Source organism: Mixophyes fleayi, chromosome 6 (genome assembly GCF_038048845.1).
Source record: "Mixophyes fleayi isolate aMixFle1 chromosome 6, aMixFle1.hap1, whole genome shotgun sequence".
NCBI lineage: Eukaryota > Metazoa > Chordata > Amphibia > Anura > Limnodynastidae > Mixophyes > Mixophyes fleayi.
In genome coordinates, this window is record NC_134407.1 from 188000272 (window position 1) to 188017854 (window position 17583).

At 41.7% G+C, this 17583-nt stretch overlaps 1 protein-coding gene across 2 annotated transcripts; it reads right to left on the bottom strand.

Annotated features, from left to right (window-relative positions):
- Positions 1-754: 754 nt before the first annotated feature.
- IFT52 (intraflagellar transport 52) lies at positions 755-17343 on the bottom strand. Of its 2 annotated transcripts, XM_075177602.1 has the most exons (14): positions 17088-17343; positions 15898-16010; positions 14848-14935; positions 13288-13417; positions 11051-11126; positions 7452-7523; positions 6603-6729; positions 5086-5172; positions 4107-4175; positions 3870-4024; positions 3333-3420; positions 2484-2592; positions 1205-1350; positions 755-996 (listed from the first exon to the last, which is right to left on the bottom strand). In XM_075177602.1, the coding sequence occupies exons 1-14, from the start codon at positions 17130-17132 to the stop codon at positions 952-954; spliced, it is 1350 nt and encodes a 449-aa protein (XP_075033703.1). In that variant the 5' UTR covers positions 17133-17343; the 3' UTR covers positions 755-951. The 2 variants fall into 2 exon arrangements, with proteins under 2 accessions (XP_075033703.1, XP_075033704.1); XM_075177603.1 differs by lacking the exons at positions 11051-11126; positions 14848-14935; positions 15898-16010; positions 17088-17343 and having other exon boundaries at positions 13288-13364.
- Between the last annotated feature and the right edge of the window lie 240 nt (positions 17344-17583).

Here is a 17583-nt window from a genome sequence, read left to right on the forward strand (position 1 = left end):
AATATTTTTTTTTTGTATTCCTTTTTAATAAACAAAAGACACTTGTGTTGTACAATCCCCTAATGTTTACCCGATTCCTAGACTTTCATACTTGCAGACGATCTGTCTGCCAGTTTATAAATGATTAGCCGACAGACTTTTCATTAAGTGGGAGAGACTGTTGGAGGCAATACTTGTATGGTGCTTTCGGATACAAAAAACAAACTAACGACTGTTTTAGTAATACAGTAATTTAATTGAAGTCCACTTTTGCTAATATATTCAACAGATCCTGAACGTGCTCCGCAAATCTCTCTAGGTCAGAACCTTTCTATTTTGACGGAGAACTACCCATTGTAATCTTCTAAAATATGAAAAATACTTAGTGTGTACCTGCTGTCCAGCAATATGCCAAGCTGGCTGGCACAAGAGGGGGCAGTACCTCAGAGCGCCATAGGATGGATAATTTTCATGAGAACATTATGTGCCTGAGGAATTTTACCACTGCTATTCCTGGCATGTTACTACAGTAAAATACCAGGAACAGCAGTGGTAAACTTCTACTTCAGTACGGGTAGTCCCAGGCTCACATTAATACAATATGACATGTATCCTCAGTACAGCCAAGGTGGGCAGTGCCAGTCTCCCTTTGTCTAGCATAACAAATACACACTGTACCACACCACCCATCAGACACGGCTAGATCATGCCCTCTTTACCCCCTTCTGACAAGAGCGTTTAATGTGCTAAAGTACAACACAAACAAGAAACCAGCTTCAAATATATAAATCGATTTATTGTTTAGTGCAGAGCCCGTACCTTCCTCATACAAAAAAAACATATTTACAATATTCCACGCAAATCAAAAGAATGAAACGCAAACTGGAAAAGGTTATAAAAATATGAATAAATATTTCATAATCTTTTTCTTCTCTGGGATGCTTAACTGGTGTAGGGGTGATTGGGCGAGTTTCAGCTGCTCTGAAAACCCGTCTCACTTGTGTCTATGTCGTGTTCCTGAAATAGAGAACATGATCACATACATATACACACACACGTGCCTTGAAATTAAGAAAATAGATTTCATTAATTACATTTCCTAATTGGTTAATGTAAATGGTGCAGAACTTAAGCACCTAGCCCCAATTGCTTGTCAATTTTGTCATGCCAAATTCTTCTATAATTGGCTGGGTGCATTTCCTTAATCGAGCCACATACTTTGTACCTGATTAAGTTTCTTGAATTCAACAACTTGGAAGAAAATGTGTTCTAGAATGTGTTTGGCATCCTGTTCCTCCTTTGGCAGGTTCCCAGTTACCCCCAAGATATCGCCACACTTCCGTACATAGAACTCAAGGTCGTCCTCTGTGCCTGCATGAAGGGAGAGCAAACAAGTGCAGTTTAATTCTCGGTGTACTTCATGTGTTTGGTATGCTGTAAGGTCATCAATAGAGGACTTGTGAGCTATATCATTTTGTGTTTGCTGCCCACTTTAAAAGCTTCAGACCTAGTAACATTTATCAACCAATCAATACCCAAGTAAGAGTGTGTGCGCGTGTCTTCATCAACCTCTGTTCTGGTGTGACAAGTGAATGCAGTGCAAAATCAATGCTGAGAGCATCTGTCTAAAGGAGAGATGCAGCTACAGCACACATGGGTGAATGGTCTAAGCGGAACAAGGATGGAGAAGAAAATGTGTGTTATTCAGTATTTACAGGAAACGGTAAGCATATCTATGCAGATAAGGCACAACTCTTTGTGGGTTCCTACAGGGCCCCAGACAGGGCATGCTGCTTCTAAACAAGTCATTTTCAGATGGATCCGAGAAGTAATTATACAGACATACGAAGAATGGGAATGAAGTGCCAAAAATTTTGAGAGCCCATTCAACATGTGCCGTAACAACATCATCATCATTTATTTATATAGCGCCACTAATTCCGCAGCGCTGTACAGAGAACTCACTCACATCAGTCCCTGCCCCATTGGGGCTTACAGTCTAAATTCCCTAACATACACACAGACACAGACAGACAGACCAGGGTCAATTTTGTTAGCAGCCGATTAACCTACCAGTATGTTTTTGGAGTGTGGGAGGAAACCCACGCAAACACAGGGAGAACATACAAACTCCTCGCAGATAAGGCCATGGTCGGGAATTGAACTCATGACCCCAGTGTTGTGAGGCAGAAGTGCTAACCACTGAGCCACCGTGCTGACCAAACACTAAGCCACCGTGCTGCCCTATGGGCAAGCAAGCCTCAAGCTTCCGTAAAAGAGTCTTGCAAAGCAGTGAAGGGACATCTATCCATAGCTTTGTTAGTCATTATCCTCATATCTATGCTCTATTAACTTTTAGTTTGGGACACATGTTCTCCACACAGCCACTAAATAGCTTATTCCTCGGCATTGCAGATACAAAAGCACCCATCAGTAGATACTCTAAAAACATTGTATCTTTTTTTTGCCCCATATACAAACCTCTTCCAAGGTCAAGTACTCACATCTGTTTGTGATCTGTGCCAAACGGGATTTTTCCGAAGAGAAATTCTCATCCAAGTCAAAGAGGTCGAGGGCTGGTGGGGGAAGCTCCCGAAATGACGGAGGAAACACCTGGTCAGGAACACAGAACAGTTGTAGATATCTATCTATATACAATAATTACTGCTGCTGGGTTAGAGAAAACCTGTAAATCTGAAATCACCTTTTCAACAACAAAACAAAGTGTCCATTTAAGGATAACTCCAAGTTGAATATTCCATTGTGGGTGACTTTCGATAAGCAAAACATAAAGGCAAAATATCACATACCTGTGCTGTAGTGAGGCACCAGTTACAGTGGGTCTCCCAATATCAGTGGAAGGCCAGGGAGGTTACCCCTCGCTCTTCCAGGTAGCATGCGGTTGATGAACAATATGCAGCCTGTATGGAGTAAGGCCATCTCTGTAGAAGAGTCACAGCCTTTTTTCATACAAGCAACGGTTGTACATAAACACTGAATTTTCAGTTTTATGAGTAATTAGTCTTAATGCCTGTAGATAATGCTTCCCTTAGCTTTCACGTAAGTAATGTCAATACTCAAATGGTCTGCTAAAGTAAATGTATCCATTGGCAAGTGCCAACGCGGGAGATTTGATCAACCCTGCCTAGTATATTATATTGCAGTCTTCCCTTTGTAACAATTAAAGCAAATTCCTGTTACATTAGCAGTTTCGGGAGGTGTGAGACTGCCGTTTAAAAAGGAAAGAATAATGCGGCTTGCAGAACAATTAAAAAGCTATAATGTAACCATCACAATCAGGAAATTAAAGGTTCCAATAGATCTATCCTCACAGACACACACAAGATACTTACAGCAGGTTGCAGCGCAGGCAGTGGGCTCTCAAACTGTGGCTGGATAAGCTGCAGAGTCTCATGCTTCACATTGAGCTGTTCATAGGCTCTGTAACGTAAGAGAGTGAATGAGAGTGTGATGGAGAAAGAGAGAGTGTGTGTGTGAGAGTGAGTGAGAGTGCGAGTGAGAGTGTGTGTGTAAGTGTGAGTGAGAGAAAGTGCATGAGTGAGAGAGGGTGAGAGAGTGTGTGAGGATGAGAGAGAGAGAATAACTGAAAGACAGGATAACAGTATCATTACTGCAGTGGTTCCCAAACTGTGCGCCTAGGCTCCCTGGGGTGCCTTGGAGATCTCATGGGGTGCCTCAGGCAGGGCCAGTGGTAAGCAAGGTGGGGGACTACTTGGTAATAATTTTGGCTTAGGGGTGCCTTGAAATTTTTTGGAGATCCTAAGGGGGCCTTGAACTTAAAAAGTTTGGAATCCACTGTATTACTGTAAGGCAACACATTGAGAAGGGAAGGTCTGAGCAACATGGAGACTGATAATGGGATCACCCACTTGATGACTTTGGCTAGAGAAGAAGTATCCAGCTGATAGATGCTCATGTCAAATAGTGTAGTGAAATCTCGAGGATTTTCCTCTCCTTCCTGCAGGCAGACCCGCAGGCGCTGGGATAATTTGTTGGTGTCGGGAAGCATGGTGTAATCTGAGACCTGGAAGTATGGAAAGGCTCACTCAGATGTGACCCCATGCATACATTGCTAAATGACATTAGGTAAGCTCTCCCACACTCACCTCAGGGGCTTCTGCATCAATCTGGTTTAGCTTGACGTCATTAGTAGTGAGCCACTGCATGAGCACGTCCTGTCATAGCACAAGAAATCAGAGGTCAGGGAGATTTGGTGGACTGGTGGAGTGTCTCATGTTCCTTCATAATCAGGGTCCACTAGCCAGGAGAAAATCACCAGCAACTTTGTCTTATTTTTTTTATTATAATGGAAAGGGTATACAAGTTTAGTTCTTGAGAGCAGGTCCACCACATACATAAACACTATGTTTTATGCCTTATCTTTCTGTCCTTTCTTTGCCGCCCCCCTCTCCTCTGAGCCTATTTTTCTCAAGATAGTTGTGGCTGTATACAGAATTATGCTGCACAATTTCAGGTGGTCACTCAATACAATTATAGTTTACAGTGCAAACATGTATCCCCCATTCAATGTGCCTTTTGAAGACAGCATATTTACGTAGCCTAATACGGGAGTAATAGGTGAAACTGTAGCTGGTGTGCCTAGTCTCTCTGCCGCACGGCACATGTATGTAGTGTGTGGCCTCAGGCAGTCAACCCCAGTAATCATTGAAGGAGGGGGAGCAAGGCCCACCGACAATGACGGCACCTCCGTCCCCCGTAATGGTAAGTCAAGGTCTGCCCCTGCGCCTCTCTCTTATATTTAGAAGGATCAGCCAATGGTATACACAAAAGCAGCTGCACTTGGGAATTAACTACCTCTACAAAATGCAGAAGCCATCGCTATATCATCCATGATGGGCATCTTTGGCTGGGTATAAGCAGTAACAGGGTGCAGAGCCAAACGTATTCCATTGTGATAGACAACAAGCCCCTGCTGTCCCCCACAAAAAGGAATTATTTGGTTGCTTCTATATTAATTGACAATGACAAGTACATCACAGAAATTCTGCAGAACACAACAACAATGGTGTATCTCTTCATGTGTTGGTTATAATAAATAACAAAGACAAATCAATAATAATTCACCAGAATCTTTGTATTTTCTTCCTTGTCCAGATATTGATCATTAAACATGTGGCAGGATCCCACCACAGCCAGTTTGCCCCCATGTGTCTGAGAAAAATACAAATAAATAAAGTGTATATTAATCAGTGCCCAGAGCAGAAAGCCAACTCACTCAGCGGTAACAGTAGAGAACGGCTGCCAGTTTTAGCATATAAAGCAATTAAAAGAGATAATTGATTTAAAAACAAGTAATAATGTACAAAGGGCGAGATGACAGACAGTGTTCCACTATAAAAGGGAATAAACAGGAGCGCTGAGGCAGGCAGAAAGAACACAGAATACTCACACATGTAAATATAGTCCAAAGAGTAATAAAATATATATATATTTCAATACTTTGCTTCTATGGAGGTGTTCAGTTTACTAAAGTTATGCAGTCATTTGGCTGAGAGTTATGTTTGTGTTCTTCTCTTAACACTGTATCCCATTTAGTATGTTACTATGTAGATAGTATGATCCCGCTTTCATTTTTAAATTATTTGATTGTAAAATATGTGAAAATTATTTATTGCGCTGTCCTTTTGCTTTATGTGATATTAGTTTGAATACTAGTAGGTTAATTGACTGCTATTAAATTGACCTTAGTCTCTCTCGGTCTCTGTCTGTGTCTATATTAGGGAATTTAGACTGTAAGCTCCAATGGGGCAGGGACTGATGTGAGTGAGTTCTCTGTACAGTGCTGCGTAATCAGTGGCGCTATATAAATAGATGATGATGAGGAGGATATATGTACTTGAATGCCCAATTACTGGCCTTGCCACTATAATTCTATCATTATGGTTAAGGACAATGATTAATTACAATTTGCACAGTGCAATATAGTAATATTTGCATATGTGAATATTAGGAGCAGCAATATGTCAGACAGTAAATATTTATACTTTTGCCGGTATTGTGAGATTAATATATCATCTGAAACATCAGTTAGTTAGAAGAGCAAATATAGATTCTTGATTGTGAGCCTCAGTGCATATATTGCTTTTTCTGGTGTGTATCGTTCCACCTGTAGATTCAAACCAAAATAAGTTCATTTCTCTCTCAACAGTGATGTTGAAGGTTATGAGACTTTTTTTCAGCTTTCCAAACTGCTCAAGCTTAGTATTTGATCATTTGACTCTTTCAGGGGAATTCAATTGGTCGCGTTACTCATGAAAGTAACGCGGCGCGTGCAACTACTCTTACTACGGTAGTAGTTGTAGCGCATTATTACCGCTAGCACGGTAATTATAACGCTGATTTCGGCTTGCAGCTTTGAGTCCCACAAGCATAAATCTGTGTTAAAATTACCGTACTAACGGACAGAGTGCGTGGGCCCCGGTATCTTCACTAGTAACGTATCCAATTGAATTCCCCCTTTGAGTGGCAGACAATGTAGAACAAGTGGACACAAGGTACACACGATACAAAATATCTACAGTCAGAAACAAAGCTGGTAAACCATGCATTGTTCCTTGTTTGTATAACCCATGTATTATTACCTTGGAATGATAAAAGGCCATGATGGGTCTGTTCAGTGGAAAACAAACGGATCCCGTGGACAATATAGGCACTGCTGGCTTCATAACATTAAGTGTGGCACCAAATGGGTAAACAAATGTCAGGCCCCTGTAAGAGTGGAGAATGATTATACTGAATACTGTAATGGACAGTAAAGCTGGGTATACACTACAGAAATTTCGACCAACTTTTTATGCCGAGCGATTTTACATGTGACCGATGGTCCGATCGCTCGGTCCACGGACTGCATACACACTAGCCTTGTTTAGGACGATAAAGGGAAGAGCGGACGTCCCTTTAGCGACTTTTTACAGCCATGTTGTCGTGAGCAATGACTGTAATTTCATACTCGCTGTTGTGGATCGGTCGGAAGTTTATACACACTACACAGCGGAAACGAGATTGGAACGAAAATATTAAACGGTACGACCAACCAAATGAGGCGATAATCGTCCATTTGGGCAGACGTTCGACCATCGTGTCGCTGCACACACTGACCTGACTTTTGAACGAGCGGTCGTATGTCGGCTGTTTGAGCCGATTATTGGACGAAAACAGTGTACCCAGCTTAAGAGGTAGGAGGAACATTACTGGGCAGAGGGTATTGTAGAGAGGTGAAACATGAATCAAGAGTAATGTGTTGAAGATAGCTGATTAAATAAGATTATTAGATATAAAGAATGGAGGATAGGACTGGATAAAAGGAAGAGACAAAAATAGGAGGACTGATCATGTTAGATCACAAATTCATATACTGTGCTGTTACTAGTCAAACACTTCCCTGCACTTCTTGTAAAGACATTTAGATATCCTCTGTTCATAGGACTCACTGTGAATGGTTTCCTCCACTCTCATCGTCCATTACTGCAGATACATTCTTCCCAGCAGCTCTACTCACCTCTCTGTTACAAAAAATAATATAAAACATGAGTTATTATTTAACATGCAAAATACCCCATTATCTTCATGATCAAATACAAATACTTCATGACAGTATCTGCCACTGGTGTTTCTAAAACAATAGTTTTCATTGAAGAAAACGTGTGATTACATTTGAATTATTCCTCCCAAAGCTATTGCCTTTCGTTTTATAATTCCAACCTCAGTAATTAGAAAGTGAAGGGTTATAAGCTTTAAGTGGTCTTTGATTAAGGTTTGGGCACAAGTTATCATGCCTCGTCTCTGAGTTATGCGGATGTCCCCAGATTTCACGTGTGCCAGATCATTAGATGAATGAGTTTAGTGAGCTGATCTTATAGGAGGCAGTGACCTATCCACTTATGGGACTGTGTAATTGAGGATAGCGTTGCATAGAACAGGGGCTGTCTCGTGATGTGAGCAGGGGAATGGAGGCAACTGGGAAGCCGCAGATAAATAGTAATGGCATATGCAGGGTCGCCCAACAAGAGAGAGCAGTAATAGGAGATTCCACATAAACTAATGCGGAAAGACTGTGGTGACAACAGCCCAGCTCATTAAAAGAATGTTATGAGACATGTAGTAAGGTGTTGGTTCTACAGGTCTGTGAATAAAAAACAAAAAAAAAACAAATCTGACTTCACAATTTTTTAGTCTTTTGGACACGACTGAAAACTACTAGACTCAAAGGGGTATATTTACTAAACTGTAGGTTTGAAAAAGTGGAGATGCTGCCTATAGCAATCAATCAGCTGTCATTTTGTAGAATGTACTAAATAATTGATAACTAGAATCTTATTGGTTGCTGTAGGCAACATTTCCACTTTTTCAAACCCGCAGTTTAGTAAATATACCCCTATTAGAAGTATATTTACGAGCGAGGTCGGGGAGGACAGAAACCTCCTGTGGAGCAGAACAGCAAACTCTTTGGTGTGTTGATATTCTGTAATGTTTCTTTAGGCATAGTAAGAGTTAAGGATTTGGCTATACCCCGGAGAATCAATCTGTTGCAGTACCACTTCAGTCAGCAGATGGCGCTGTTATTGCCTTGTTCACATGTACCCCATATTCATGTACAGACAATTTCAGCGCAGGTGAAAGTGCATAGTGTAAATATGTAAAATAACAATTATATTTATTGTGTCTACACTTAACATTATGCAAGTATACTTCTTAAAACAAATATTGGCTAGGATGTTCTTTATAATGCCATTTGTAGACAAAGCCCTTTGTATTTTTTGTGTATTGCTTATTCGTAAGATTCAGAAATTATACATAAACAACTGTAAATTACAAAAGTCAACCTGAGCTTGAATAGTGAAATTATTGTACAAAGAGGTCTTTTATGCTGTAAAGAATCAAATATTTAACGCATATATGAACACACACAAAGGTCAGCAGGCTAATATAATACAATCAATTAAAAACAAAACAAAAACAAAAAAAAAAAAAGTATGGCAGGGGCAAACGCAGGATTCGTAGAGGGGGGTTTCCACACCACACCGCCAGTGGGCGTGACCAGCATGCATTGGGGCGTGGCTATAATTTTAGACAGTGCTTGGCTGCTCTCCAACTCTTCTTATTCCCATAATATACATGGGCAATGCTGTGTGCGCTACTGTTAGGTACATGAAGCTCTCCCTTTTCAAGCAGGGCTGAGTAAAGCGGGAGCAGGGTCCAGCCACCTCAACTGTACAGTGCCCCAGGCTTGGAGGGGGGTTTCCAGGCACTAGGAACACCCCCCCCCCTCCCTCGGTTTGCCTATGTATGGCTTGGTTTAAAAAGTTGCAGAAACTCCAAAATCTGAACCTAAACTATGTATAGATATTTATAGAGCGTGTTTTATAGCGGTATTTCTTCTGACTTATTTGTTGATATATGAAGGTCCATTATTGTAGGTATATGATGATCATTTTGTTTGTTTATTATCACCTCAAAAATAGTAATTTTGAGTAGGGATGGGGGACTGGGGCTCATTTCTTCTAATTCAGCTGTATGATATTTATTTGTAAACAGGTAGGGGTAAATTTAGTAAACCTTCTAAAATGCAATAGTGGAGATGTTGCCTATGGCAGCCAATCAGATTCCAGTTATGCATCTAGTGCATTCTAGATTAGGATATATTTATTAAATATGTGTATACACATATCACATTACATCGTCTCAGGGAGGCAGGGTATCTGCATACAGATGAGGGTCTGCTGACCCATCACATTGCCATGCAGGTAGCTCAGAGGACTGCAATGTCTGTACACGTTTCACTCAGTGCTTACATAGCCAGCAAGGGAAGTAAAAGTGTAAAAAAATGAATTCCGTTAAGCCTATTTAATTGCTTGAGACACCCCCTTTCCCTCCAAGAAATATTTAAGTTCTCACCATCCATTTGAGAGCACAAATACAATTTAACATACAAGCAGAAATAAAATAGAACACAATGATCTCCCAGACACATCATTAAGATCTGCACTTATCGTTTGTACTTTGATCACATGACAGAATCACCTCTTAGGTAAATATGGGTCCGAGAGTTAAAGCCGTAATGACAAATAATAAAAAAGTGGCAGTGCCGCTTTAACTTGCAAGGTTAACAATCACAGCAAAAACAAATGACGCTTGTTTTATCACACCAGGCTGACAATGTATGTGTTTTCCCACTATAAATAGCTGCTATAATAAACATAGAACATAGAATTTGGCCCATCTAGTCTGCCTATTTTTAATCTATGGTAACCTCCAACCCTATTTAATTCTAATTTCTATGTAAGAATATTCTTATGTCTATACCAAGCATGTTTAAGTTGTTTTACTGTATTAGCCTCTACCATATCTGATGGGAGGCTATTCCACTTATCCACTCCCCTTTCTGTGAAGTAGCTCTTCCTCAAATTCCCTCTGAACCTACTTCCCCCCAGTGTCAACGCATGTCCTCGTGTTCTAGTAATTCTCTTCTTTGAGGAAGGTTTCCCTCCTGTACCTTGTTCAAACCCTTGATATATTTGAATTTTTTAAGATCTATTATTAAGATCTTTTAGTCTTTCTGGGTAAGTTTTGTGCTGTGGACCATGCACCATTTTAATGTACTTATATCCTTCTGGAGATATGGCCTCCAGAACTGAACACCGTATTCTAGATGAGGCCGTACCAATGACCTATACGGGTCATTGGTCACATACAGTTTGGATGTATGCCGATCATCTACATCACTGCTCGCGTCTCTACATAGCAGGGGAGATATGACACAGCAGCTGTAACCAGCGTCAATGTGCAGCAGGGAAAGCAGAACACTCAGCGATAGGAGTGTGCCAGGTCAGCACTATCTAAAGTGAATGATGGGCATGTAGGGAGAACACAACCAAAGTCTTGTTATTGTGAAGACAGGAGATTTAGTGCAAGTGCTATTTAAAGCGGAAACCCTCTTTTTATGACATTTATTACCATAGCATGTGATGTGTCATACAAAGGAACCAGCCTTCTTATATTGCTTATTATATCTATGCGTTAATGGACTTACCGGTTTAACACTCCATTGGAGATGAGCGCCTCCTTGGGGTGGAAATATTTGTAGTAAACATTTCTTACGACAGAGTCTTCAAAAGAAAATAGAGAAGAAAGTGCTCATGTTCATGACATGACGACGTGTTTAACAGTCTCCTTAGAGGCACCCATCCTCCTTCCACAACACTGTAACCCAACAGAATTTAAGGCCTAGCTGCTACTGAATACTCTTTTGGGTGTAGTTTTGTACGTGTACACCAGGTTACCGGATGAGAAATATGTTTTTCACATATTGATCATCATCATCATTTATTTATATAGTGCCACTGATTCCGCAGCGCTGTACAGAGAACTCACTCACATCGTCCCTGCCCCATTGGAGCTTACAGTCTAAATTCCCTAACATACACACACACAGACAGAGAGAGACTAGGGTCAATTTTGATATCAACCAATTAACCTACTAGTATGTTTTTGGAGTGTGGGAGGAAACCAGAGCACCCGAAGGAAACCCATGCAAACACGGGGAGAACATACAAACTCCACACAGATAAGGCCATGGATGGGAATTGAACTCATGACCCCAGCGCTGTGAGGCAGAAGTGCTGACCACTAAGCCACCGTGATGGTTGAAAATTGGAGCGTGTCTTATTGGAAAATAAGACCAAACCAATGCACTATACCATCACAAAATGTAAATAGTGCCTTCGATTGCTGTGAAGGAACCGCTTCTCCCTACACTGTTCCTGGCCTGAACTTACATTTTTGTAATGTTGGTGCCTCCTCGCTCACATCATCACTGCAGGGCCCCATGGCTCTAGCCTTCACCAATTTAGTATCTACTTGAATAAAATGTATCTACCAATAATTAAGAATGATCACAGCTTTTTAATGCTGGCAGGTATGAGAGTGGCAAAACACCTGCTCTTCAACTACCAGTATGGATAGGGTTAAGAACTTACATTAAAATCATTATTGAATTACAAACCATCAGACACAAGAAAACCTTATAAACAACATGATAAGCAAATCTGCCATACTAGGGCCAGGCCTGAGTGTCTATGTTACACGGACATGTGACTAGATGGCACAGTAAGGTGGGAATGATTGTGGGCACAGCAACTCATTGCTCCTTACGATGAGCATACCTATCTGGGAAGGTTTTATGAAGAATGCGCAATTACTATAGTAATTCGTCTGAATCGGATTACAAATAATAAAAAAAAGTAATAATTTTGCAGGACCAGATACACTAATTAACTTCAAGGAACAGGATTCAGTGCATATTATGAGGCATTCCTGATTTATCAGAAGTCCGCACAGGCTTTTGGTCACGCAACATAGTCAGAATTCTACACCATCTGGGAGGCTGCAGTAATTGGTGCTCAGCCAATAATAGGATGCGTTTCACCATGTGGGAGCATCGAAGGACTGAATAAGCAGCACTTCGATGCAGGGTCGGATTAAGTCAATGTAGGCCCCTGGACTAAGAGGCCCTCTGTAATTTGTAAAGGCCCCCCCCCCTCAGCCCAGTGTATCACCTCTGCTCACCCCCATGCACAGAGACTTACCTGGTCCTCTTCGCTGCAGGCCCCGGGGCGGCACCTCTTCTTTCTTCTTGCCCTGCTGTCAGTGCGGGCATGGTCTGCAGTGTGTTGGTCAGTGAGGTGGTCTCGTGGGACTATGTCATAGTCTCACAAGACCTCTTCACTAAGCAGCACGCTACGCACTGCGCCGCAGTGACAGCAGGGCAGCTAACAGCATCAGATTTACTGTTAGCTGTGCCTGTCTAACTTGAATGAATGGGACCCGATCACCGGCCTTAAGTAAAAATCTTTGTTGGGGTTCCCGGCTGCCCGAGGGCCCCCTGGGCTACAGCCCAGAAAGAACAATATATGTTAATACAGCTCTGCTCCGATGTGGCCTAACCATCTGAGCAGCTATACATCAAGAACATAATCCACATGCTCAAATATAAGAGCTTTATAGAAAAATAGGCACCAGACCACATTAACAGATGCTCTGCATCTTTTCCAGTTCATAAACGTCCCACAATATGTTCTATTTTTTTATGCATCTAAATCGGTATATAGATCCCCAAAATAAGATTAGCACGATATTGAAAGAAAATCACTGAAAGAAAGGAAACAGATATTCTAACTGCTAACTTCTCATAGATTGTATTCAATCCACAGTATTATTGGAAGATAATAATAAAAAGAGAAGGAGAAAAATGACCCAGTGGACTCTTACCAGTGTTGACCATTATGCCGTACTCCTCCAGAAAAAAGTTGATATTGGTATCATATTTGGTCTCTCCTCCCTCTCCCAGCATTACCAGGATGTCACCACCTTTCTCCAGGAATAGCTTCAGGGATTCAAACTGTTGAATGATAGAATGACGAAAACATTTGAAAGAAAGAAGAAGAAATGTGTGCGTCTGGCAAAAGGTGATTTCAGGACGGATGGTGTTGAACTTGCCTTTGAATTAGGCAACAAAGTTTAGTGCAGGGGTTGGGTGATGCAGACATCCATAATGTGCAGGTTAAAGGGGAAGCAGAGTGATGTGAATGAGGTGGGAGGTAAGAGGTGGGAGGTAAGTGGTGGGTGGGTGGGAAGTATAAGCATGAGCATATAGTGGGAACTGGGGTTGGAGGAGATGTCACCAGCAGCCAGGATTAGGAGGTGGGGGAGTGGGGGTGATATATGGGTCATATTTGGTATGAGTGTAGATCCAGCTTGTATAGGTCGGCAAGAAAGTTGAGTGGGGAGCAGAGCATTTTGTGGGTACAGCCAGGCAAGAAAGTGAGTACTAAGAGAAAAAATGGTTGGAAGGGTAGAGCTGGGGTGTTGGAGAAAGGGGAGCCAAGTAGGAGAAGGGTGACTGAGTGCAGTGCATGGAGGGATGAAGATATGTGATATGAGAGGATTGAAAGTAGAGAGACTGGATAGGGGTAGCTGAATCAGGCAGTAGAGGACAATTGCAAATAATGTGGGTATGTTAATTGGCTGTAGACAAAATTAATTCTAGTGAGTGAGCCAATGTCTTTGTGAGCATGTGCTAGGGAATCTAGACTGTAAGCTCCAATGGGACGGGGACTGATGTGCCAAATATTATCTGTACAGCGCTGAGGAATTGGTGGCGCTATATAAATAAACAATAATAACAGTAAATGTTTTCTGGGTCTCATGGACGCCACTGATTTTATTACATCACTCGTTATAGCTCACTGTTGGGGTGTAGTACCTGTTAACGGTACAGACTACCCCAAAACTGAAGAAGACGACATGAGGACTCCGATTCCATACTACAACAACCTGAAAAAAACAACGACTTACCAGGATACACATGACTTGATGGGACGACTCGCTCTTGTGTTAAAGCGGCGATGGACGGACCCGTCTGTCATTATTGTCATGTAAGTAATATTTTAGGGGTTAGGGGTATTAGGGTTAGGATTAGAGTTAACCCTAACCTTAAGGTTAACCCTAGTCCTGACCCTAACCTTAACTCCTAACCCTAACACCTAAAATAATACTTACATGACATTAATGACAGGCGGGTGCGTCCATCGCCGCTTTAACACAAGTCGTGGTTTCAGATGACGTCATTTTGTAGAGTCGGCAACAGAGCGAGTCGTCCCATCAAGTCATCTGCATCCTGGTAAGTTGTTTTTATTTCAGGTCGCTGCAGTATGGAATCTAAGTCCTCATGTCGTCTTCTTCAGTGTCGGGGTAGTCAGTATTGTTAAACTGACTACCACCGCACTGTTGGGTACAAATCTGACTTGGAACATGAAAATCATAGCTCACCTCAGCAGCTGTAAACTTCTCCCTAGGACCAGCAGTGATCCATAGCTTGACTCCCATCAGTTTCTCTGCTGTAATATCTTCTTTCAAACTGAGGGGATAAGAGAGAATATGGTTGGAACAAATTAGGGATTTTTAAGAACAAAGTTAACATTATCTACACAGTCTACAACCTAAGGGACATCAGTTGCCATAGTTACATAATATACATTTTGCAAAGTGTAAGGACATCTAGATTTGCAGGGAGGGAGAAAAATCTGAGGCACATTGTACCAAAAATGCAAATGTCATTTCAAAGTCCAACTCCTACCACTATAGAACCACTCATTACATTGAATAAGGCTTCTCAGTTTGGCTGTGGGACTTTCTGCAAAGCAAGGAATGCACCTAAAATTGCACTCTGTCTACTTTTCGCATTTAAATAATCTCTGTCTGCAAAATTAAATCCAATATCCTTGCCCTGACCAATTCCTCACATAGACTGATCAATGCAAGCACCACCTTACTACACAAACCCATGCACACTGGCAGAAATCAAAGAGCACCAGCGCATATTGCAGAGTGTGATATCAACAAAGAAGATTTTGCACACCATCTCTCCCATTTTGTACATCGTAAATAACCTCTAGACAAAACTCCTTTCAGTCAAAAAAGATATTGTGTTGTTTAGATAGCCATGAGATGATGATGTTAGACATACACCAGACAAATCTACGGGTAGTGTAAACAAGCATTAATCATACTTGCCTACTTTTCAAACTCCTCCTCCGAGAGATCGCGTAAGAAAAGTCATGTGACAGGATGGTAGGGGACATAGTGACTCCATAGTGTCACCGTAGCTCCACCCCCTGCTAGGAAATGCCAAAATGAATGAAACTTCATAGCAGGGCTTAAAAATCTCGTCATTCAGCCCCAACTCCATCACGTCCAGGACGTTGCCTATTCTTCCGGGAGTCCTGGAGGACTCCCCGAAATTTGGGAGCCTCCCGGAAACTCCAAGAGAGTAGGCAAGTATGGAATTAATTCTAAAACTAAAAGCCCAGCACTTGTCACCTTTGTATTTTCCAGTTAGTTCTCAGTCTTTTCTGTAGAGACTTGTAACCTCCGCTCTCATTTTTCGATACATTGAACAAGATGGTGTTTCGAATCTCATGATCAGACACAACCTGAAAACAAAACAATACTTACAGAGGGTAATACAGAACGAACGCCAGTATCAGACGATTATAAAGCTGGGTACACACCTATGCAATGATCGTGTGCAGCTCACATGATAAATGACCGTTTGGTCCTATATTTCAAAAGTGTGTATTCTTCCACGATCATGTTATATTAGTACCAAACACATTGCACCGTTTCATTTCAAACTTCCTAAAAATCACGATCCATGATGGAATGATGTCAAGCAAAACCGTCTGTCCAACACTTCTGATAGTTCCTCTGTATATTTGTAGAGTGCGAACGATCTTTTCAGCAGATGGTTATGACCAGGGCTGTGTGACAGGGGCAACCGCCCAGGGCGCAACGCTGAAGAGGGGGGGCGCAATTTAGGAATATTTTAGGTTCATTTGGTTAAAATTGATGGCTAGGGGGGCGGCATTTGTCTTTCTCACCCCAAGTGCTAGAATTCTATTTATTAGTTATGGCTCTGGTTTACGACAGATGAAGATCACAGATCTGACGGTAAATTGTGCAGGCATGAATCAACATGGTCATCGGGACTTTTCAGTCGATGAAATCATTAAAGATCACTTTAAAGTCTGGCGCCTTAGACCACTCGGCCATCCTGACAAATTCTCATCATTAAAGATATTACATCTGAAGTAAGATTGTATAGCTGTGTACCCAGCTGTACAGGGACGGGACAAAATATATTTGAAACCAAAGGAATACCCAGCAAGTGGCAACTGATATAACAAACATATGACATTGTACAGAAAACGCAAAATATAAATCAGAAAAGGTAAATACATTTTCAGCACTGGCTGTGATGAATGTTACCGCTGCAGTCGTTATTTGCAAAGCAGAATATTTGTTTTATAAAATATATTTCCTGCCTGATCAAATCAATGTGAATGTATTCAGCATTGCTTACTGCAGATCATCCCAATACATACACAGCAGCACAGTATAACATTGCTTGTCCGAGAAGCATAGCTCAGACACTGTTACTACAATATTGTCTATATCCGCCTTAGTAATAGCTGCTCGGGGTCCGGTGAATAATCCCAATTCGCCGTTACCTGTTTGTTGACCCCCATCTTTCTCCCGGTGCTGCCCCGCTGCATTGTGGGCGCAGGTTGCCAGGAGCCGCTCCTGCTTAGCAACTAACTTGCGTCACGTGACACGGGCCTGCTGTCACCGGGATTGTCCGGGTACCTAAGAGATGATGGCGCGAGGGCACCAGGCCAGCGCGAGGCTGGCCTCTTCACTGGGATCCGTAAATTGAAGCCCACCCTCGCTGTCCGCGCTTATCGGGGCACAGCGGCCATTTTGGTGGAGGCAAATGATTATCATTCCAAAATTCCTCGGTAGTTTTTTTTTCATTTTATGGTTACCTAGCAGCAATGGTAACATTTCCTGTGGACTGGATAGTGTGGATTGAAACTATGAACCTTCTATGAACCTTAACATTGAAAACATAAATTGTAAGGAAAAGTTTAGATTATTTCATTCTGTAAACTATTTTTTCTCTCCTTCTTATTTGGTTTATTGCGTGTATGGAAAAGATTACCTTTC